This window comes from Tamandua tetradactyla, chromosome 11 (genome assembly GCF_023851605.1).
Source record: "Tamandua tetradactyla isolate mTamTet1 chromosome 11, mTamTet1.pri, whole genome shotgun sequence".
Classification (NCBI taxonomy): Eukaryota; Metazoa; Chordata; class Mammalia; order Pilosa; family Myrmecophagidae; genus Tamandua; species Tamandua tetradactyla.
Window position 1 is genome coordinate 8,106,082 of NC_135337.1, and position 19,880 is coordinate 8,125,961.

General features: G+C 36.8%; 1 protein-coding gene across 5 annotated transcripts in view; it reads right to left on the minus strand.

Moving 5' to 3' along the window:
• MAGI3 (membrane associated guanylate kinase, WW and PDZ domain containing 3) overlaps positions 1-19,880 on the minus strand; it is a 321,693-nt gene that overhangs the window by 6,877 nt on the left and 294,936 nt on the right. For all 5 annotated transcript variants that reach the window (XM_077119815.1, XM_077119814.1, XM_077119816.1 and 2 more), the window contains 4 exons: positions 14,413-14,515; positions 13,517-13,643; positions 12,818-12,961; positions 847-985 (listed from right to left, as the gene is read on the minus strand). In XM_077119815.1, the coding sequence (XP_076975930.1) occupies positions 847-985; positions 12,818-12,961; positions 13,517-13,643; positions 14,413-14,515 (513 nt within the window). The remainder of the gene's footprint in view (positions 1-846; positions 986-12,817; positions 12,962-13,516; positions 13,644-14,412; positions 14,516-19,880) is intronic.

Consider the following 19,880-nt stretch of genomic DNA (forward strand, 5'->3'; position numbering starts at 1 on the left):
GAAGGAAGAGAAAAAGCCTAGGACTATGTAAAAAAAAATCACAGTGCAGTTAGCAAAGATGTCCTGGGGACACATGATCACAGATGGTGGAAGGTAACACAGAGGATCACAGACTGAGAGGGGATGGTAGGAGGCCATGTCTATGCTTATCCCTCAGAAGCTCCATAGGAGGGAGGGAAGTAAAGGGACAAAGTACTAAGTGGGTATGGTACTGCCTTTATTTCTAGAATAATGCACTCAATTTAAAAAGTGATTTTCAAATACTGTGATATTTCAAAAGCATACAAGGAAAACAAGGAAATATAAAAATCAGCACAGGAGTACAGACATGGTGCCAGGTCCAATCCCTTTTCTCCAGGTAGGGCTAAACTGACTTGTTATTTAACAAATGACCAGAAATGCCTCAAGTTCTTATGCTACTCGTTAAGAGAGAATCTTATCTTACTACAAAAAATTAATAACATTTGTTGGTCATGTGCAATTAGCCAAGGAGGAGAGAAACCTGGGATGTTCTGAAGTTATCTAAAATGTTTTCCACATTTAGATCATTTGCCTCTAATGTTCTTGTTTTATAAGGTACCTTTCTCTATAAAAGCAATTGTGTATGTTCTGTTGAATACCTTGAAATATATACCACTGCAACAAAAGCCCTGCCTGAAGTCACTTATTTTATAACACTATAATAACTAAGCTATATAACTAGCCTTGGATGGGTTCTAGTGTTCACTTCTGAATTAGTAAAATAGCTCCTCTAAATTGACACTCCTTTTCCATCTGCTTCTCCCCTCTCTTACACACACAAACCTTTTTACAATTTTTCAGCTACCAGTCAGCTATTTTACTTACCATGGTCAGGTATCAAGCCAGTTCCTGGCCTCAAAAGAAGAAGAACTTTATTTCCGCCAGCCTGAATGAGCTCGATTGCTCGAGTATGTGTGATGCCTTGTGTAGGTTCCCCATTGATTTCAACAATTTGGTCACCAACCTAGACAGGGAACAGTCACAGGAACAACATGAAACTACATTCTTCTTCAGTTCTGCTTCTGTCAATTCTAGAGCCATTTAGTCCTGCTAAATGACACTCATTTGTAAAATATTTAATATGTATGTGGTCCTGTCATGCTAGAGTTGATGAGGAGTGGACAGATGATAGCAACAGGAAGTGAAAATGTCAGTCTTATTTACTCTCTATAAATCCTAAATGGGAAAGTTTTACTTGATTAGTCTGTCAGGATCTGGGCAACTTGAAACTGAGAATCGAATTCTAAGTTTTACACTGAAGATTAAGCAGCAGAAGAGGTGAAGTAAGAAGATTAAGTCTCTGCAACAATCCAAATGATACCACAGACCAACATCTGAACAAAGGTACTTTCAAATTTGAGCTGAATCTTAAACTTACTTCCCAAAACCTAGGCAGGTAGGTAGCTCCTCATCTTTGAAGTCTTTCCTGGCTTTCCCAGGGAGAATTGCCAACTCCTTCCTTTGTGCTGCTATGTGTCTAAAATCTGCAAACTCTACAAACATGCCTCTTAATAATTTTTGACACCAGCAAATAGGATTTTGGGTCAACAATCCAATAATTACAGTGAATGAAATGAACATATTTACACATACTTATTTTTATCATATGGGGAGTAGCAGAGAAGGGAAGTATCAGTTACATTTAAAACCTAGTAAAAAATGTAAAAAGATTTAAAAAAAATGTAACCCTTCTAAAAATAAAAACATCAAAACTCAATGGAGAGATCTAAAAATCTTTAATGAGTTAGGTTTTATTCAAAATAATAACAAGGAAAATAAGTCTAAGGGAATGTGGAAAAGATGACTGGAGAAAAAAATAATATGAACTGAAGAATTCTAAAGGACTAAATGAGCTAGTATGGAAAACAAATTGAAAAAAAATTGTGAGGAACTAGAAATATACAGAGGTATAAAATGCAGAACTGCTTAATTATACTATAGAATAGAGGTTGTTGAAGATATTCTTTTTTTTTTTTTTAGTTCATGCAAGAACTTATTTAATTTTTAAATTAAAAAAATATATATAACAACAAATGCAAACATTCTTAACTTTGATTATTCCATTCTACATACATGAGTAATTCACAATATCATCACATAGTTGCATATTCATCATCATGATCATTTCATAGAACATTTGCATCAATTCAGAAAAAGAAATAAAAAAGACAAGAGAAAAAAATTCATACATACCATATCCCTTACCCTTCCCTTTCATTGGTCACTAGCATTTCAATCTACTAAACTTATTTTAACATTTTTCCCCCTATTATTTATTTATTTTTAATCCATATGTTTTACTTGTCTGTTGATAAGGTAGATAAAAGGAGCATCAGACACAAGGTTTTCACAGTCACCAGTCACATTGTGAAAGTTCTATCATTATACAATCATCTTCTAGAAACATGGCTACTGGAACATAGCTCCACATTTTCAGGCAGTTCTCTCCAGCCTCTCCATTACATCTTGACTAAAAGGTGATATCTATTTAATGCGTAAGAATAACCTCCAGGATAACCTCTTGACTCTGTTTGGAATCTCTCAGCCATCGACATTTTATTTTGTCTCATTTTGCTCTTCCCCGTTTTGGTCAAGAAGGTTTTCTCAAACCCTTGATGCTGAGTCTCAGCTCATTCTAGGATTTCTGTCCCACTTTGCCAGGAAGGTCCACATAGACGGGGTGTGGTGGTGGTGGCAGTGAGTTTGTTTGTTGTGTTGGCTGGAGAGAGAGGCTACATCTGAGCAACAAAAGAGATTCTCTTGGGGGTGATTCTTAGGCCTAATTTTAAGTAGGCTTGACCTATCCTTTGTGGGGTTAAGTTTCATCTGAACAAACCCCAAGACTGGGGGCTCAGGCTATAGCTTTGGTTGTCCACACTGCTTGTGAGAATATCAAGAATTCAACTTGGGGAAGTTGAATTTTCCCCCTTTCTCACCATTCCCTGAAGAGGACTTTGCAAATATTTTTTATTCACTGTTCAAATCACTCTGGGATTTATCGGGGCATCTCTGAACAAACCAACAAAATCTCATACCCTACTCAAGTTTCCATGTACTTACAGTGTTCAGTTAAGCTGTCTACATAACTTATATTAGGAAATGCACTAGTCAAAATATAAATTTTGTACCAAATAAACATTTTTTTTGCTTTAGTCTCACACATAAGTTAGAATTTTAAAATATTAATTACTACCTATTTTCAACACCCTGCAGTAATGACATTCCTTTGTTCTTCCTCATGCAAAAACATTTTTTGAATTTGTACATTCAGTCACTATCATTATACGCTCTAGGCATTCCTAAATTTTACCATCTCAGTGCAAGAACTTAGTTACAATTGTAGATTTAATCAGTGGGATACATGGCACTATACATCCCCTATCAATCATATTCACCTTCAATATGGCAGTCTTACTTATAAACCTGCTAATTAGTTACCATCACTTCTAAACATTCCCTTACATTCAACCTCTTTGGGTAGCCTTTCTTCCTTCTCTACCTTTTGTGTACCTCTAGATCTGCTATGAAGAAAACATAGATTGTTTACTAATCAATGATTGTTTTAGTTTCCTTAGCTGCTCTACCAAAAATGGTTCTGCTTAAACCAGGGAATTTATTTGCTCAAGGATTTTAGCTGGGAAAAAGTCCAAAGACCAAATCAGTCTCTTCTCCAAGACAGGCACTGCGGGGCTGGCAATGCTTGGTCCTTAGCTCATCACGTAGTAAGGCACATGGCAGCATCTCCTGTTCTCTCCCTTCTCTTCTGGGTTCTGTTAATGTTCAGCTTCTGGCTTCTCCCTCTGGCTTTCCATCTGTCTGAGTTTCATTCTGCTTATAAAGAACTTCAGTACTAGGATTAAGACCCATCTTAACTGAGGTGGGCCACACCTTAATTGAAATGGCCTCATCAAAAGGTCCTATCCTCGATGGGTTCACAACTACCAGAGTCTCTTTTAGTCCAGGCTGGCAGTAATTCTATTCATATATTTCTCAAAAAAAAAAACTTGTCAATTTTGTATGTTCTTCACAGGGGTCAAACAAGAAAACATTCCACTGATCTGTCCTGCATCATTGCATTTCTAATCCTAGCTAACACAGAGAGGTTTGACTGCTTCCACGTTCAGTTAAATCCTCACATGGGTCACTAATCTCTGGAACTCACTTTCTGCAAGTTCAGAATTTTCTAAATCATCAATTTCTGGTTTCTTTATGTCCAGGAGTTCAGTTCTCAGCTTATCCCGTTCCTCTTTCATTTCACTACAAGCTGCAAGGAGAAACCAGGCTGTGCTTTCCATACTTTCTGCCTTTCATTTGACATCAGAGCTCAATTTTGTCAAGTTCTCTGCCACTTTAAAGCAAGGATTGTCTTTCCTCCAGTTTCCAATAACACATTCATCATTTCCTTCTGAAGCCTCATTGGAAGTACCTTTAGCATCCATATTTCTATTAAGAGTTTCTTCAAAGTAATTAGGCTTTTTATACCAAGCACCATACAATCCTTCCAGCCTCTATCCATTACCCACTTCCAAAGACATGTCTACATTTTTTTGTTTTTGTAAAGCAGCACCTCACTGTCCTGTTATCAAAATCTGTCTTGGTTTCCTTGGTTGCTCAAGCAAATGCCAAAAACGGTTTGGCTTAAACAATGAGAAATTTGCTCACATTTTGTAGCTGGAAACAAGTCCAAATCAAGTTGTTATCAAGATGATGCTTCCTTCCTAAAAACTGGTGTTCTCAGGCTGGCTGTTGGTGATCCTTGTTTCTTAGGTTCTTACATTGCAAGGTAAATGGCATGTCTCGTGGTCTCTCCCTTCTCTTTTGGGTTCCGCTAATGCTGCTTCTGAACTGCTCCCTTAGCTTTCTCCATCTTTCTGAGATGCATTCTGCTTATAAAGAACTTCAGTAATAGGATTAAGACCCATCTTAACTGAGGTGGGCCACACCTTAACTGAAATGGCCTCATCAAAAGGTCCTACTTAGGATGGTTTCACACCCATAGGAGTGGATTAGGTTTAAGAACATGTTTTTCTGGTGTACTTCAAAACCACCACAATGATGAAAATTCAAGAAACACAGTTGTAGAAAACAGAGAACCAAGTTGCTAACAATTTGAGTTTCAGAAGAAGCAAAAAAGCCCAAAAGCATTGAAGCTATAAACAGGTAAATAAACTGTAATGGACAATAGCCTTAGAATGAAAAATGAGAGTCTCACTTTCAAATATTCACAAAGAGAGATATCCTTAAAATACCTCCATGCACATTTATTAGTGGTGAAGCTTTGTGTAAAAAGAAAAAAGGACTCCCAAAACTATCAAGAGAGTGCAGAAAAGGCTTTAAAATCAGTCATATTAAGAATTATTTGTTTTTATTTTTTGAATAGGACTGAAGATATGGAATTCTCAAAAAGGAGTTATCACTATCACTTGGGACTTGACTAAACTGATTTTTATTTAGGTTGGTCCATACAATATTGCTAATAGTCTACTTTTTTTTTTGACCTACAAAAATGGCAATTTCATAGAGCCCAATTAAGGATTTTTGAAGGAGACTTACAAGTTTAAAAATGTGGAAGAGATTATAGTAGGTGGAAAGAAAAGATATTCTTAAACATTAAGACACTAAGAATGAAGTCACAGAGTTTCCAATACTGTTGCAGAGTTTATGGCATGGTAAAGGTCAAATGGATGAGGACACTGAAGCCCAAGAAGCAAATCCCCTGGACTTCTCATGCCACTGCCATCAAGGAAGGTTGTAGGTTTTCATGATTAGTAGTAGAAATTGATAGTAACAATAATACAAAGTTATTATAGTAATTAAGATTATCTTCCAGTTTAATTTAAAAGGAAGTAAGTGTTTAGTGTACTATAAAAAGCCATGTAAATAAAAAGATAAAGAATAATGACAACAGACACTCATTTGCAGATGAACGGCAGTCCAAACTCATCAAGTATAGCATTAAATAAAAGAAGAAAAGCATTTTCTAGTCAAGTGTATAGAAGTCTTTCACAATATAATATTTATGAATGTATAGAAAATATGAAAATTATGAATTCTACACATCTCATTCACAGGCAATATAATAAGAAATTAATAACGAAGTAAAAAGAAGTGAGCTATCACCTCCAACACAGGGAAGTACAACACACTACAGTGAAAATGTTATGAAAATATGTTTACAACACATCAAATCTGACGCTGCCAAGAAGTACTCAGAAGAAAATGTATATCTCAAAAGAGACTAAAATCGCATGCCTACAGCAGCCAAGGCTAATAACAAAATATAACATGTGTAAGTCATTCAAATTAAAAATTGTTCATAATGTGCTGCTGGGCAAACAAAGTATTTCTGCAAATTGCCAGCCATAAACACTAACATTATTTGAAGTCCAAGGTCTCTGGGTTTAGCCATGAATAAGGTGAGGCCTTTGCAGGAACACGGACAAGGAGATAAGAGTCATGCCTCTGTCATTTACAACACATCCTCACAGATGTCTGCATAATTCTGGGAAACAGGAACTGGAAACGGACAGTTTTCTACATTTAGGCTTAGCTTCAGATGGTTTCATGCACTGATGATTTTCCTTAGTGAAAGGAGGTTCTACTGTGTTTCCTCTAGGGTGACCATCCTATGAAAGCAGGGGAAGATTAAGGAAATCAAGGTGACATCAGACATAGTAAGTGGAATGGGGCACAAACCAGCAGGGCCAGCTCTCACCTACAGCTGAGGTACAGGAAACTAGGAAATTACAAGAAGTAGATGCAGATTCAGCTGGATAGCACCGTTAGTTTTAGAGAACCAAATGGGGATATGATGATGTTCTGTAGGGGAAGCTGAGGTTTCTATTTTTCCACACTGGGTAGATTCATAGGGGACAAGAGCAGATAGGATTATACCTCCCAGTTGACTTCAGGGTCAGTCAAGAGAGCTACTTTGTCTAATGAAATGTGAGCACGAGTGATATATGTCACTTCTGAGCTTTAAGTGCTGTCACTGCCCTCTTCTCTCTGCCTAGAGACTGAGATAAGAGCAGCTCCTTCAGTCTAGGCCCAGAATGAAGGAAACTTGGGGAAGAGATGAAGTAGATCTATAACCAATATGGACTTAAACAAAAAATAAATATTGCTATTGTAAACCACTAAGATTTGCAGATCATTTGTTATATAACTTAGTCTAAGCTGACTTATACAAGGCATGAGGAAAAATTAAATATTTATAAACTAAAACTAAGAAATGAAGTTTGGAGAATATATTCAAGCTTCATTTTTTAATAAGAATACTTATTGAAAATAACTGGCTGTATAAAATGATTTTAGTGTGACACCATTTCCCTAAAAAAAACAAAAAAAAAACTAGGGGTCAGAATAATATGCCTCAGTTATCACTGCTGTTTACTAGAAATGTTGCCTGTAGTGACTCTAAAAGAAAAAGGGAAACATGGGTAAGTGAAGTATAACTTTTGCAGAGGACCTGATAGGTGATAATGGTAATGACAGCCTTCCAGATTTTACAGTATGTTTCAAGGTGACAAGCAAATACAGGGCATTGGCTTTAAAAAAAAAAACTGGAAAAAAAATGAATAGAATACTAATGAAATCCCAAAAAGTAATTAAAATATTTATGAGTTTATTAAAACAGTCCCAAAGTAACCTAATAGAAGGAGACTCAGCATTATTCAACCAAGGTTGGTTGGACAATTTATCCATCAACAAATGCACGAGCACAGTGGTGAGGAAGCTTCCGAGTAGTAATGTTTGCGGTGCACATCCTGGCTCCGCCTCCTCCCAGCCCAGTGTCCCCGTTCATTAAGAGGGGATCATATTAGTACTAACTTCAGAGGAGGCTGTTGGATTTAATGAGTTAAATGTGACTATGGACCAAGTATGAGGATATTAAAAAAAAAAGATAGGTCTTGCTTTTGAAGAAATGGAAGATACCAGAAAAAAGATAGATGATCTTAATATAAAAAAGACATTAAAATGTTTACAAAACAAAGCAGGACAAAGGGAGAAAGTCATAAACCTAATTAATTAAAAAACTTACTATCCAGAATATATGTGAAACATAAGTCAATACCCAGATTTTCCTTGATAGTGACTGAAGAATCATTTTTATGAAGAATTAGGCTGTTAGCACAGTCCTGATAATTAGAAAAATGAAAAAGTAGATCACATTTGGAACACGATTTGGGTTTATCTTGTAAAACATGATTACAGTTATAGTTCATTTCAATCACACTTTTTGGTTTAAATCTAAATCCCCTGACCAAATCTGCAAATTTTTTATTCTTTTAGTACAATAAATAACATGCAATAAAACATGTAATCAAACAGATTTGCCACAAGGTGTCACTTCTGTCTAACTTTAAATTTTGGAGAAGGGGACAGCAGTTTTAGATTTTCGGTAGACTGACCCTCAGAAGGAGAAAAACATTTTATACTGGACTACACAAAACACGATTTTAAAAACTGGCAGCTTTAAGAGGAAAATGTAAACATTCTTTTAAAATTTTAAGTTACTTTAAAATTAAAAATGTGATTAAGAATAAAAAGGGGAATACATCTTGTGATAAATACAACAAATATGATTCAAGTTCAGCTTTGTATTATAGAAAAACAAAATTATGGGAGAAAAGAGAGGTGAGAAAAAAGAAGGGAAAAATAAAAAATGAGAAGAGAACAAAAAGAAGCAGGAAGAAGGGATAGAGAAAAAAAATTTTTAAGTCACTTTTCTTTATAAGCAGTCTTCTATTTTTAAAAACAACACCCACTAAAAATGTATGATGACTATAAATGAATATTTCTAGTACATTGCTTCCACAATTGTATAGCCTTTTCAGAATTTATTTGCTTCTCAATGGAATCAAACCCAAACAGACACAAACCAAGGCCTGGGGAACAGAAAGTACAGCGCTAGGACTTACAGGATGACATACCTGGGGCACAAAGTGGCTGTCACAGTCTGGGTGGCCCTGACAAGTTCCTTAGCCTCCCTGAGGCTCAGTTTTGAATCTATAAGAGGGGATACTGTTACCTATCTGACAAAGTTTTTGTCACACTAAAACTAATATAAGTGAAAACACATGTTGCCTGGCAGACAGGAGATTCTTAATATTTTCTAAATCTGACCCTATTCCCTAATATGAACCGTTTCCATTCAGCTGACACCTCAATTCCCTTGCCTAAAGCACCTTTTTTTCCTCTTTTCTGTCTCTTCTGAATCTTAACCAGATTTAAGGACCAGCTCAAGACTCACTAAATTTATTGACTCTGAACACCTTTCCATTTATATCACAGGTTAACATTTTCTTGTTTTACTGAATTATACTATCATATTGTTTGCTAAGGATTTCATATGTCCCAACTCCTGTCTTCCCAATATTAAGTATGGACAGTTAATGCCAAATATATATATATTTTTAATTCTCTCAGTATCCACAAGTGTTATCGATCAATTTTACTCTTCCAACAAATCTATGGAGCACCTACTATGAATGTTCAAGGAACTATATCAGGTACTGAAGATACTGGAATAACAGAACATAAAATACAGTTGTTGACAATAGAAAAAGTAAGAGAGGAAAAGAGAGAGGCCAGAGGGAGAGGCAGAAGAGATGCTCAGGTGGCTGCAATGGTGCATGTGTTGGCTAGAGATAAACTACGCTTATCATTTGGGCCATCAGAGTAAGTTGTCACTGATAAATTTTTATTGAGCATCACTTACATCTAAAGCTCCAATGATCCTTGCCAAGTCAAAAATTTTGGTAATTTAGTAGCCAGAAAATCACTTTTCTCTGAAAAGCTGATTTATTTTTCTCACAGTTTAGAGCAGACCTGGGCATAGCAGCAATAGCTTATTACCTTTTGTTTTCAGACTTCAGTTTATTTTAAAAATAAAAGTTGATTTAATTATGGGATTGTTGTTTCTGCTCGTTTATAAAGAATGTCACATTTTTAAAGTATTCTTTGTCTGTTTTAAGGTCTATTTGCCTTTTATTTGTTTGGAACCAATATTTATTTTATAGTCATGTTTGGGTTTAATTGAAATTTTTAACACTATATTCAATGGGAGACATTTTAAAAAACAGATTTCATCCTAGAATAACTGGGACTCAGCATCAAGGATTGAGAAAAACCTTCTTGACTGAAAGGGGGAAGAGAGAAACAAGACAAAGTGTCAGTGGCTTAGAGATTTCAAACAGAGTCGAGAGGTTATCCTGGAGGTTATTCTTACGCATTAAATAGATATCCCTTTTTCAGTCTATGGTGTATTACAGTGGTTAGGGGAAGTGCCTGAAACTGTGGATCTTTGTTCCAGTAGCCATGTTTCTTGAGGATGACTGCATAATGATACAGCTTTCGCAATGTTACTGGTGATTGTGAAAACCTTGTGTCTGATGCTCCTTTTATCTGTGGTACAGACAGATGAGTAAAAAATATGGATAAAAAATAAACAACTAATAGGGGGAACAAATGCTAAAATAAATTGAGTGGATTAAAATGCTAGTAGTCAATGAAAGGGAATGGCAGAGGGTATGGCATGTATGAGTTTTTTCTTTTTTCTTTCTTTTGCTGGAGAGATGCAAATGTTCAAAATGTGATCATGGTGATGAATGCACAACTATGTGATGATATTGTGAGCCACTGATTGTAACCATGTCACGAATGTTTGTATGTCTGTTCATTGTTTATAATAAAAATACTTTTTAAAAAACGAAAAAAAAAACCGATTTCAAATATTCAAACATTCAAAAAATAAAAAAGGAAAAGGATTAAGAAGACTAGGAATAAATATGCCATCCCCTATAAGCAGTGCCTCAAATAGCTCTTATTAAAATTGAGCTTATAGGCAGTGGGATGGTGGTTCAGTGGCAGAATTCTCACCTGCCATGCCATAGACCCGGGTTTGATTCCCGGTACCTGCCCATGCAAAAAAAAAAAATCAAAAACAGCTAAGTTACTTGGCTGAAAAGGAAGAAAAGTCATTTATTCAATGACTGTTCTGGACAATGAGTTCATATATGGTATCTGCATTTTGCACAGGAGGAAGCAGGCTCAGAGAAGTTACCCAAGGGCACACAGCTACAAGGTGGCAGAAGTGGGTTTTGATCCTTGTTCCTGGCTGATTTCCATGTTCTTTCCACTATGTTAAACTGTCTCTACAAGAATGGAAGTAGCAGCTCTTGATTAGCTATACTAATGGCATGTGGGCTTTAGTCCCTCTCCTTGTCATAAATACTCTTCAGTTCTGTGGCTCTGCATCCCCTTCCTCAACCCCCAGCCCAAGCCCTGTTTTCTTCACCTTCTCTGGCCTGCTAATTACAGGTTTTAACCAGTGTTCTGCACTTAACCTACTACTCTCCAAATCTGCTCAAGGATCTCATCATCACCTTTTTTCTTATAAATGTCACAGTCTGGGGTTCTTTAACTAGTTCTAATTGCCTGCTAAACATTTACACCTGGTCAGCTAGCTGGTGTCTCTATCTCAGAAGGATTAAAACTTATTACATCATCAGTCTTGTCTAATCCTTTCTTTTCTTGGCATCCCTAATGCTTTGTCATAGTCCAGGCAGGGCAAAGCCTCTTAGTCATCCTTTACTCTTCCTTTTCCTTTATCCCTCACTGATTTAACAAATACTTATCAGTGATTTAGATAGGCCCATTATTTATTAACAGTTGATCTCATATGCATCTTTATCATCTATTCAAAGTATTACCATTCAAGTTACATCCCCACTACTACCATTTTATACCTATATTATAGCTGTAGGTAGTGCAGCTACCTCTGTTCCCTCTTCTATCCTGCTTACCACTAATAGATTGATCCTATCATTGTACTGCTCTGAGGGATAACTCCTGGATCAAAAGCCTTCCATGCCTTCCCATTGTCTAGTAATGGCAGCGAAGTAGTATTGTGGAAAATTTATAACTGCACTCACCTAGAAAAGCCTTTTCTAGTAATTCTTAGATTATACCATCTAATAATTTGCGAACATTTACCTTTCTAATTAGTTCACTTGGTTAAAAGGAAAAAAAAAAATTCTCCTTCCATGATGCCTATTGGCAGAGGTAGGAAATCCAGAGTTCTCCTGGGTGGTAGGGGAAGTGTGCTTTTACAATTTTTAGTGAATAACCTAACTGAATACCAACAAATTAACTCTTTTAAAAACTGAGACCCAAAACAAAAAATCGAGGACAGCAAACATCTTCTATAAGATTCTTCTTTTTGTAACATCGGAGAAGGAGGGAAAATATGTGGATTCATAAGCAATCTGGTTGTCAATGCCATGTACAAAGCTACAGTGTTTCAGAACTGCTGATGTAAATTCTAGGCCTTCAAATAATAATAGGTGAGGCCCTATTAGGGTGAGTCCCTCTAACCTCTGGTAAACAAAATGGAAAAAAAAATCCTTAGCCTACTGTTTCTTGGAAGAAGTTAAAGATCGTTTTATCTTGCCTTTTCTAAGACTTTTCGTAAGATTAAAGTATGTTTTATAAATTATTAATCTATATGCCCTCAAATGTTGACTATGCAAGTAAAAAAGGATATTTCTTATTGACCAAAGCCAAAAAAGCAAAAGCAGCATAACTGCAATATAATATACAATACAGAAGAGAATAAATTAATTCATCAGGGGATCAGAAAAAGCAAAATGACAAGCATTTGCCTTTCAGGTTCTGGTGATGGGAAATCCTGCTTCTTAGATTCAGAGAGTTTCTGCATTCCTTTGTATCCACCATTTTCAGAAGTTTCCATTTTGGAGCTAGAATCAAAGGATGCAGACAGAAGACAACTCACGTGAATTCTGCCATCTTTAATGGCAGGACCATCCTCAGCAAGACGTAGTATGAACAGCCCCATGTTGTATTCCTTTCCCCCTCGGAGGCTGAATCCAAAGCCCCGGGGCCCCCGCTCCAGCTCTACTGGGTAACAACCAAAGCTCTAGACAGAAAGATAAGAAAAACAAATCTTCATGGATTGCTTTATTTACATTTTGAAGAAAGGTTTCTTTTATAGCCAGAAGAAATGATTTACATGCTCATATATGCCTCTAGGCAGGTCTGTATCATAAGGAAGTAGTAAATTTTTTGTTGAAGCTATCCATAACTTTTGAAGATGCAGCCTAAATTAACCTGAAGATTACTTATCTTCTCTACTAGTTGGTCAATGTACAATGGAACAATCAGAGAACAGGATTTTGGAAAGCGCTTCCTTTAAGTAGATTGTGACTCCTATATCTGGGGAAAAAGTAATCAAAATCCTACTTTGATTAGATAAAAACTGCTATTTAAAGGCTCAAATTTCTCCAACTAGAGTAAGCTTTTCTTTGACTTTGCATATTTTAGTAGAAATTAATAGAATGCTGAAAACAATTTCTCAAGAACTGTTAATTTTGGAAATACAGTTACCTGAACTGTATTAGCAATAAACAGTCACCAATGTCAGTGCTTCAGTAACTCCAGATATCAGTCCATATCTGGGGGTATTTTTGTTTACCTGATTGTGCCGACCACCTACAACTGAAATCACCGCAGTGTCAGGCTGTGCTAGGTGCTTGTGGTCAGACCAGGAATGTCTGTAAGAAGTGGAGATATCCTTTCCGATGTCACCTTCTAGGACACTTCTATAAGAGAGACATCAAGTCAGTCTCTGCACTGAGAAACAAAACAGTCTAAAAGTAAAGCCAGACTAGTCTGTTTTATCATAAAACCTGAACCTCACCATTCTTCCTCTGACCAAGGGCTAAAATGACAGAACATTTGTAGAACCAGAGAGATGCTAGGCAAAAACTTGGGCATTAACTCCAGCACTGCTTAAAGTCTGTCAGCATCTCCATGTTGTTCTTTCAAGGGTGTCTCAGTGCAGTTATCGAGTAAAACTGCACTCGAGTAACTGAATCAGAGGACAGATAAGTTGACATTGTCAAAATGAAAAATGGCTCTCCTGCAGCCCCCATGCCTGGGAAGAAGCTGAATTTCTGGAAATCTATTTTATGTTTCATGGCTAATATTTTCAATAAAACAGTAAAGAAACATACACATATTGCTATGCCTTTCTCAGGTAGTCTGAGAAGACACAATTCACGTGGGTTTGAAGCTTTTCTACCAAAGCTAAGAGAATTCAGAGTGGCAGAGCCAGATGCCACTATCACTTCTCTTTAATCTCTACTTGTAAGGCATGATTAGATAAGTCTGTTGTGCCCTAGGGCAAGGGCTCAAAGGAAGAGTGAAGGGACTGGGGAAAATAGGGAAGGAACTTGAGAGTGGAATATCCATGAGTTCTCATTTTCTCTCACCAGCTGGGCTTCTGCGTAGCTGCTTAGGGGTGCAGGGGTGGAAATGGAGGGCGAGGATATGAGAGATGAAAAGCAAACCTGAGAAAAACAGCCCCACCTGTCCCCAGGTATGTGGTTGGTCTGTGATTGTCCCATGGGCCTGTGCTGCAGGGCTGGGCTCTGCCTGGCTGAATTTGTTCCTGATGGTGGACCATGATGCTCTGTTTAAATGAGAAAATAATAGAAATAAGAATCTGTACATAAAAATGTGAAAGCCAAGTGGATCTTGTGAAAGTGAGACAATAACAAATAGTCACAGCTTTATCAACTTTTTAGCACAAACAGCATTGTCAGCTCTCTGGAATTGGAACATTAACATCTTTTGGCTTTTGATGAATGTTTATGTTTCAAGAGGAATCTGTGCCGGTTTGAAACTGTTCTGTAGCCCAGAAAAGCCATGTTCTTCTAATCCATTCTTGTTGGTGCAGACCTGTTGTGGGTGGGACCTTTTGGTTAGGTGAGCCTTAATCCTCTTTACTTAGAGTCCTTGATGAGAGGATAAAAAGACAGTAAAACCCCAGAGAGCCCACAGACATTTAGAGAGAGAGAAGAAACACCCAGAGACATTTTAGAGAGAGCTGATACAAAGCCCAGAGAGAGAAGTGCCACAGAGACGAGAAGAGTGGACCAGCAGGACATAGAGAGCTCAGAGAGGTGTCCCTGGAGGAATGAGCAAGGACCCACTCTGCTCAGAGAAAAAGCCACTGGAATCAGAAGCCAAAAACAACACAAACGAGGAGCAAAGGACCAGCAGGTGCTAGCCACATGCCTTCCCATGTGACAGAGGAACTTGGGATGCTATTGACCTTTCTTATTAGTCAAGGTATTTTTCTCTGGATGCCTTAATTTGGACATTTTCATGGCCTTAGGACTGAAAATTTATAACCTAATAAATCCCCTTGGTAAAAGCCAATCCATTTCTTGTATGTTGCATTCTGGCAGCTTTAGCAAACCAAAACAGAGCCTTATTCCTACAGCACACATTTTCCCTCCTTAATTTTTGTTTTGATCATCCATACAGTATGAAAATCAGAAACGAACATACCTGAGAATGTTACCCTAGAAGACAGAACTCCAGGAACTATCTTGTAACCTTTTCCGTGGGTTTTAGAACACATTCCCCATAAACGGTAAACCACTCCAGACAACAAATATAGGTCTTGGAAATGCCAGAACACAGAGGGTAGTCTGTAAGGTTCATACATATTTTTGAACTTGTGTTTTTACTACTGGAGTAGTTATTTTACCTGACACTGAGTATCAAAGACAAATGTATAAAATCATCTTGCGTGTTGACAAATGTTTATAAAGATTTTAGTGCTTCTATATTCTAAGAACATAAATATAGGTGAAAAAAGTAACATTGTTTCTGTATCACTCCCAGAAGCTCTGGCTCTCCTGCTGTCACTGATGGCAGATGTCCCAGCTAAGGACAGTAACTGCCTGCATCTAGAACTAAATGGCACATAAGGGAGATAATAGAAGAGATACTCACATCTGTCAGAATTCCTATTTTAGAAGCTGAAAACTTGAATAATCTGTCTAAAACTTAAAGCATTGACTATTTAACATATAAAAGAGAAGGAGCATAGCTTAGTGATTATCAACATGACCTAGAGAACAAGACTGAGGGAGTTTAAAGCCTGACTCCATTGTCATTAACTGAGTAATTTAATTAAATTCTCTGTGTGTCTCTTCTTCTCATCTATAAAATGGGACACATAGTTACTTTATGGCATTATTTTATTAAATGAGTTTATAAATGTACATGCTCAGACAATGCTTGGGACATAAAATGCACTATAAAAATATTTGCTATTATAATTACCATCATCATCATCATCATTATCAAAATGATATCTCTTATGTGTGATTGCATTTTTCTTAATGGCTGTAATCCAAAATACTTAACTTATTTAGCAAAAATGTTTAATGTAAAGGCCATTTTTAGGTTAGAACAACATGTAGAAACTGATATACAATGACCATTGGAATATAATGGAGATGGAGAAAGACTGACGTAAGAGATAAGGACACATGCAAGTTTAAGAGCAATTTCTGTTGAGAAAGTTAAATTGCAGCTATATTCTATGCTTGGATAAAGTTGCTCCTCTTTAAAGTTCTTTGGAACTAAAAACACACATAAATAAATTCGTATTTTTATTTAAGAATTTTTTGCAACTGGAAGCACAGGCAAGAATTGGTAAAAAGTGTCATGAGGCAAGAATGATGGTATACCGTTCGCTGTGGCAACGCCCAGGGTATCCTCACTACTCTGACTCTGGTTGCTGGGCTTGTGTGTCTGTATGGATTTGAACATTGTATACCAGACCTAGCAATGTGGGTCCAACTTTTGTAGGACATATCCAGAGGGTTGTATTTCCTCTTTAAAATTAAGTGTTCTAGAAGGGAGAGTTGGGGGCTGGGATGGACATGAACTTTTTTTTTCTTTTTTGTCATCTAGAAATGTGTTGCTCTTCTATATTTACATTACTATGATGAATTTTATTTTCTTAATTAGCTTTACAAATTTCCTATGTTGGCCTACTAACTGGCCTCCTTCCCACAATCTCTCCTTCATTCTTTTTTTTTTTTCCTCCTTCATTCTGCTTCCAGGATTCTTGTTCTAATGTAGAGATCAAAACATGCCATTGCCTAGAATAAAAACCTGTGGTAACTGTTGCTCACAGGATACTATCCAAACTTCTCAGCTGGGCATACCTGCCTGCCACTTCACCCTGTTCTCAAAATGTCACCTCCTCAGTGAAATCTTACCAGGCTCTTTTTCATGGCATTGATCATCTTGTATTAGCTGAACACCTACCTGTCCTTTAGACTGTGAACACCTTGATTGCCAGAATCACACCTCACTTCTCTTTACATTCACCATACTTACTAGAAATGCCCACAAATCCTTCTACCTTTGCTTACTGGGTATGCCAATTTCAAGTTATCTGTCTCCAAATTTGAGCACCCATTATGGAGCTGAATTCTCTTCTGTCATTGGAAAGTCATGGCCACTATTAAGGGAATGGAAACTGAAGGTAAAAAATAGGATCAATTAACAAGATAATTGGGAGACACTTATACCTTTTATGTGTCCAATTTAGATAATTTTTTTTGGCTTTTCTAGCCTGGCTAGAGCAATGGGTGTACAGCAGGAGAACAGGCCGTTTAAATGGATCAGTTCAAGTTCCTCTCTACTTAACAGGAGAGACATCACTGCTGGGCAACGGGCACACAAACTGGTGCTGCTGCTTTACGTGCATGTTTTCTCATTGTCTTGTAAGGTTAAACACAGCTTTCTATCATTGGTATCCTTTTCATTTTAGTTCACCAACCTATGCTACACGGCTTCTCCAGTTCATTCCTGTGTTATCAGCTGCTATAGGCTTTATAAACTAAGTTAAATATTTATTCTACGATATCAAACAAGCTTATGTCCTCTCTGATTTCATCCAAAAATTCCTCAAATAGTGAAGTAATGGGCTAAGTGTATCTCTCCCTCAATAAGAAAGTTTTTGCTGGAGTTTCTATGTGTATGTACTATTAAAGAGTGTGTTAGAGTAAATTCACAAAATTCCATAGTTAAAATATAGTAACATTATAATATATTGGGAATCATCTTTACCAAGAATAAATAAGAACCCTATGAAAGAACTTTCTAAAACTCTAAAGAATATAAAAGATGATCTGAATAATTAGAGAAACATTCTACGCTTTTAGGTGGGATGACAATAAATATATAAATTCTCCCAAAGTTAATATATGCATTCAATATATTCTAATTTTTATCATTCTGGTTGGATTTTTTTGAGGAGCTTAATAATCTTCTGTAAAAATTTATATGGAAAAGTTTCATGAATATTCAGTCGATCTGAAAAGAGAGTGAGAGAAAGAAAAAGACATGTTGCCCTAACATATTAGGACATACTACAGTTACAAATATAAATATATATATTATATATATTTGTATATGGCATCATTTAAAAAACATATATATATATATGTGTGTGTGTGTGTGATATCAGGCCAAGTATATGGGCACTTGGGATTTAGCACTGAATATGAAAAAAATCTCTAACTTCATGAATTTTATGATCTAATATTCTGTAGTGGGAAAGATGGGCATTAAACAAGTAAACAAATAATTTCAGATACAGGCAAGTGCAATGAAGTAAAGCAAAGCAGGGTAAGGTATTAAAAGAGGAGTGGAGCAGACAGGTTTATTTTAGATTCTATGGGGAGAGGAGGGCAAAGCACCTAAGTGCACAAGTCAGAGCCAGACTGATTCAAATCCTGGTTTTGCCACTTACTAGCTTTATGACCATGGGCAAATGATTTAACCACCTTCCTCAATTTCCTCATCTACAGAATGGGAAAAGAAGAGTGCACATTTCAAAACATTATTATGAGTATTAAATGAGTACCTGTCAGTAAATGTTTACTAAGTATTATTATTATATTCTTAGGAGATAAGATTTAAGCAGAGCCTTGAATGAGAGAGCCAACCAAGCAAAGATGTGGGAAAACAATGACAGTTATCATTAGATGAGCACCTTAGGCTATTGATATAGATTATGTACATTTTCAACTTATTTGTCCCAGTGATTCTGAAATAGGTATTATTCTCATTCTACAGATAAAGAACCGAGGCTTACAAAGGTTACATAGCTTGCTCAGGGTCATACAGCTAACTAATGGGTATTGGTGTTAGGATCTGAACTCGTATCTGTCTGTCAGAAGCCTTACTTCTTTTATGGGGCTTACCTTGCCTCTGGGAGATAACAGCACTGAAGGTTTCAGAACTAAAATATCTTTACATTTATTTGTTCATTCATTCATTTATTCAATCCTTTATTCAAAAAGTATTTCCTGAGCACCTAAGTATCATCACAGGCAGGCAATGAATGTTTTTTAAGTCTGCTACTGTATAAGGTATGTGAGGATATAAGGACAATCTTTGTCTTCAAAGAGCAAACTATTTAAATAGGAAGACAATTATATAAGAATAAGGCTGGGCAGGTGACGACAGCTCAGCAGGCAAAGTTATTGCCTGCCAGGCTGGAGATCTGGGTTCGTGCAAAAAAAGAAAGAAAGAAAAGAATAATGCCAAATGAACTGCAGAGATAGAAGGTGCTATGAGAGTTAAGAGAGGAAGTCTGTGTGCTCAGAGACCAATGAGGAAACAAACCTAGCTCAAGCAGAGGGTTTATAGAGAACATAGGAAGGAATTTATAAGGCAGCAGGGTTCATTTCCCGGTGCCCGCCCATGCAAAAAAAAAAAGGCAGCAGGGGTGCAAAGCACTGCCTACAGAGAGTAAGGAGGCACTGGAGGTCTATACAGAGAAATCACATTAGAGGATTTTAGAAAGAAGAATCAGCAGAGTCTGGGACAGAGACTAGGATAGACTGGAAAAAGAAGAACACAGAGGCAGAGATATCACAGCCTCACCAGGTCCTAGTAAGAACTGGAAATGGCCCTGGAGAAAGGTTAATTCCAGGTCATGCAGAAATACCTGATAC